This window comes from Octopus sinensis, linkage group LG2 (genome assembly GCF_006345805.1).
Source record: "Octopus sinensis linkage group LG2, ASM634580v1, whole genome shotgun sequence".
Taxonomy (NCBI): Eukaryota; Metazoa; Mollusca; class Cephalopoda; order Octopoda; family Octopodidae; genus Octopus; species Octopus sinensis.
Window position 1 is genome coordinate 31,051,300 of NC_042998.1, and position 4,806 is coordinate 31,056,105.

The 4,806-nt window shown below is 35.4% G+C and overlaps 1 protein-coding gene across 1 annotated transcript in view; it reads left to right on the forward strand.

The window, feature by feature from the left end:
- LOC115224399 (mucin-19-like) overlaps window positions 1-4,806 on the forward strand; it is a 212,505-nt gene that overhangs the window by 91,917 nt on the left and 115,782 nt on the right. The window contains exons 28-29 of the mRNA XM_036512075.1: window positions 2,000-2,032; window positions 2,779-2,811. Coding sequence (XP_036367968.1) covers window positions 2,000-2,032; window positions 2,779-2,811 — 66 coding nt within the window. The remainder of the gene's footprint in view (window positions 1-1,999; window positions 2,033-2,778; window positions 2,812-4,806) is intronic.

A 4,806-nucleotide genomic window follows, 5' to 3' on the forward strand; every position in this document is an offset into this window, starting at 1 on the left:
AGAGATCGTATGGTGTGGAGATCGCAACAACCGGAAAAAGAAAACGGTATTTTGGCGGATCCTCACCCAAACAAAGGCAAGAGAACGCTTGCTTCTTATGTCACAAAACAAATAATACAATTGTATGTGTTGGAAGAATATTAGCATGTTTGCCCAGCTAAAATAAAAATTCTTACTATAAAGAAGAATGGAGTAAAGGTTCACCAGCAAAAGCAGCTATTGCTTGTGAATGTGCATGAACTTTTTGCGGAATACAGTAAGAAGGACTCAGCAGATCAGGTAGGCCTTTCAGGGTCTTCTGGCTTGCAAGTAAAATGGTGTGTTCCTGTTAATGCCTCAGTATGTGACCGTAAGCAACACCAAAATGCAAAATTTATCGCCACTACAATTCCCCATGTAGTCACGACTACAAAAACTTACTTGGCAAAATGTTCTCTTCCATGAACAATCATGATTACGTGCTGTTCCTGTGTCAATCATGCCCTCGCATGATTAACATTGAACAACGGAAATTGTTAGGCATTCTTCCATCATGATTTTCACTTTGACAATTTAGTAACATAGAATGAGAGTGCACATGTGGAGTGGACTGCCCTCTTATGCCTAACAAACACAGTGAGTGACTTCATTCAAACCGCTGGCAGAGTATTTCATTCTCCATGACAGCACCATTTCATAGCAACACCTCAAGTTTCCTTAGTTATCTGAAAGATGATTTGACATCAAATCAAGCTATAGTATTTTGGGATTTTACAGGAGATTATCTTTTGGTAGTTCAGGAAGAGGTGCATGTGTTTTTTTGGAACAATTCACCCATTCATTACAGAGACCATTGGAAACCTGCAATGGACTTCAAACTATCATATCTGATTGTTTGAAACACATCACCACCAAAACGCACGCCTCTCTTACAAGGGTTATAAAAGCACGTCAATTATAGCTGCTATTCATAAATAAGCTCCCGTACTTCAGTGACGGTGCAGCCAAACAATACAAGAACTACAAAAGCCAAACAAATCTCTGTCATCATCAGAACGAATATAAGCTCGAGATAATTTGGAATTTCTATGCCACACCACATGGAAAGAGTTCATGTAATAGAATCGGTGGGAGAGTGAAAAGTTTGGGTCGAAAAGCAAGCTTACAAGCAGCAAAAGAAAGATAAAATCACACAGCTTCCGACATATAAAACTAGGCACGCGCAAGCATTCCAGCAATAAATTTCTTTACATGTCAGCCACCGATGTCGTCCTATATTAAATTCATTTCGACTTGCATGCATGATTCAGTTACGCAGAGAAAGTAATTCACTCACAATACCAACACTGCCTTGTTCCTTTTTCAACAAGTAAACAGCTAATAAAAACAATAGCAGCTGATCACCATTTCACCCTTCTAGATAAAGTATAATCAAGTAGGGTACCATTGGCTTATGTTATTAAGCTATTCTATTCGCCAGAGGACATACTATTTGTCGAACATCATGATATCTGACTTATAGATTTCCCCAAGTAAGGTTTTTGCATTTCCACAATCCAAACTTAGAGCATTTAAGCACGTAAGGATCTCACCTGTTATCCATGTGGTTTCTCAAACCTGGCTCACCTGGTTTTAGCACCATCTAACATAGTTTTGTAAAATTTCTCTTATAGAAATTAACTCGTCTTCTCGTAAACAGTGATTTACATAATAGGTAATCAATACATTATTAAGATTGTAATCTCTTTATATTTACTGCTTCAATATGAAATTTTATTCAAGCTTTCAAACCTAATTATTTTAGGACAAGATAATTCTGCACACACATATTAGGTTCGTTTTACTCCACTATGCATCTAAAAACATTCAGAAAAACAATTCATTTCTTTCAACCAAACAAAGAGTTCTTTTACAGTATCCTTCCACAAGACAATTTAATATTATTGTAAAACTCTTTGATTTAAATTTGATATCAAAAGTCATTTACTTTATGAATAAACTTCCTTCTTTTTCATTAAAGGACCTCCTATCCCTACAGAAACAACACCCACTGGTCAGTATCAATTTTGACATCTCTCTCTGTCTTACTGAATACAATTATAAGCAGATCTCTTTTATCTCTCTCTCTATTTCTTTGTCTGTCAGTCTATCCATCCATCCATCCATCCATAGATGCCATCGCCCCACAAACTTTTCTTGAGACTCTAAAGCCAAAATCAAATATAATGCTTCACCTCTAGGAGGTGGGAATCTGTTATGGGCATTTGGTCAGCTAGTAAATGAAGGAAAATAATCTGGCGTCAGTGAAAATGGGTCATCTCCGTTAGAACATTTTTTTCTTACCCAACAGAGCAGTGACGAGGGATTTATAAATGGGGCTTACTTCCAATCGTAAGAACCCCCATGGTTCTACTCAGAAACTAGGGAATCCTATTTTAGTAAAATTTTTCTAATAGAAATTATCTCCCCTTCCCATAAACAGTGCTTTACATAATATGTTATCAATACATTAAGATTGTAATCTCTTTATATTTACTGCTTCTATATCAAATTTTATTCAAGCTTTCAAACCTTATTATTTTAGTAAAAGATAATTCTGCATACACATATTTAGTTCGCTTTACTCCACTATGCATCTTAAAACATTCAGAAATACAATTCATTTCTTTCAACTAAACAAAGAGTTGTTTTACAATATCCTTCCACAAAACAATTTAATATTATTTTTAAACTCTATCGTTTAAATGTGATATTGAATTAATTTATTTTATAAACAAATCTTCCTTCTTTTCATTAAAGGAACGACAGCCTCTACAGCTACAACAACCACTGGTCAGTATCAATTTTCACATCTCTCTCTACTCCTCTGCGTGTCTCTCTCTCTTATTTAATACAAGATTAAGCATATCTCTGTTTTATATATATACTAGCAGCATAGTCCGGCGTGTCCCGGGTATGTAAGAGCCCCTAATAGGCAACGACTTGCGGCTGCAGCAGCGATTAGCAGAAGTATTCCAAGGTTATGTTGTCTGGTCATGTTTCGTCTCGTTGACTGCTTGAAGTGTTGGGGGTAAAGTCTCGAATGTAATTTCTTCCTGGTAGGAAATGGTTCACCAAAACTTAGGTTAGGCTGGAGGTTTCGATGTAATCTTTGGTTTGTATGTGGGATACCTTGAAGATTAAGTCTAGATTTCCTCCTGTGGGTTGAATTATCGATAGCTGTTTGATAGTTATTTGGGGCAGTAAGACAGTTAAAGAAGGTCGAGTTGCGTCCCCTAGACAGTCTGTGGTTTGTGTTTAATACACAAATCGTGCTATGTGTGCCACATATGATTTAATTAACCGATTTTTCCAGTAATAAAGTATCCTATTGGAATAAAAAAGGGCCATATAGCTCCTTGGAGCAGACATGATGTTCGCTGTGAATTTCAAAAAAAATTCCTGCCAATTTGGTAAAGTATTGTCGAAAATTGTCATCTTGAATTTGAACGCGATTTCCCAAATGGCATGATTTTTATCGATTTTTCTCATGGTAAGGTATTGCATGGAAACCTAAAATCAGAATTAAGTTTCTTAGGGTAACCATTTAGCTTCACCATGAATATGGAGAAAATCGATTGCAAGTTGCGAAAACTACAACAGAAAATGTGTTGCGTATGAAAGCTTAGATTCTCGACCCCATGTCGAATTTATCGATTTTTTTCAGAACTGGGGGAACTTTTCAAAATTTCGCTATGTAGTTTTGAATTATGACATTGGGCTATGTGTGTGTCAAGTGTCATCAGAATCGGTTGAAAGCCGTGGTCGGGTGAGGTACAACCTGACAGACACCACAACAGAAAACTTGCCTTTTATAGAGAGAGATATATATTCCAACCCATGCTACAATGGAAAGCAGATGTTAAACGATGAGCACATGTATATACATATGTGTGGTTTCTCAAACCTGGCTCGCCTGGTTTTAGTACCATTTAACTTTGTTCTGTAAAATTTGGATGTTTTCACTTTTATTGGTAGATTTTTCAAATAATTTCTATGTAACTAAAAAATTTTAAACTTTGTATGCTGCTAGAATGTGTTTATAAAACATCTTTTTCTCTTGGCTTACTTTAGAAAATTATGTAGTTTGTAACATATTTGTTGTTTACTTTCTTGCATTTCGGCAATTTCAACCAATCAATGACGGCTATTGAGGTGAAAATAATTTCTGCCTTAACATTTTCTGGCGGCGTCATGTGAGAATGTCCCTGTTACATATTATATATTCGTTTCAGAAACAGATTGGGTTTATTTACATTTCTGAAGAGAAAAAAAATACCCTTCCACCCACCCATAACCCTCAAAATTGCCGAAATGCAAGAATTTAAACAACAACTATGTTACAAACTACAGAATTTTCTCAAGAAAGCCAACAGAAAAAGATGTTTTATAAACACATTCTACCAGTATAAGAAGTTTTTAATTTTTTAGTTACATAGAAATTACTTTAAAAATCTGCTGGTCAAAGTGAAAAGATCCTCTTTTTTTTTTGTCAGAAATGTAAATAAACCTAATGACTTTCTTAAACGAATATATAATATGTGACAGGCACATTTTCATATGACGCAGCCAGCAAATGTTACGGCAGAAATTGTTTCCAACTCAATAGACGTCCTTGATTGGGTGAAATTGCAGAATTGCACAAAATTAAACACCAAATATGTTACAAACTACAGAATTTTTTCAAGAAAGCCAAGAGAAAAAACTGTTTTATAAACACATTCTACCAGTATACGAAGTTTAAAATTTTTTAGTTACATAGAAATTATTTTTAAAATCTGCCATCCA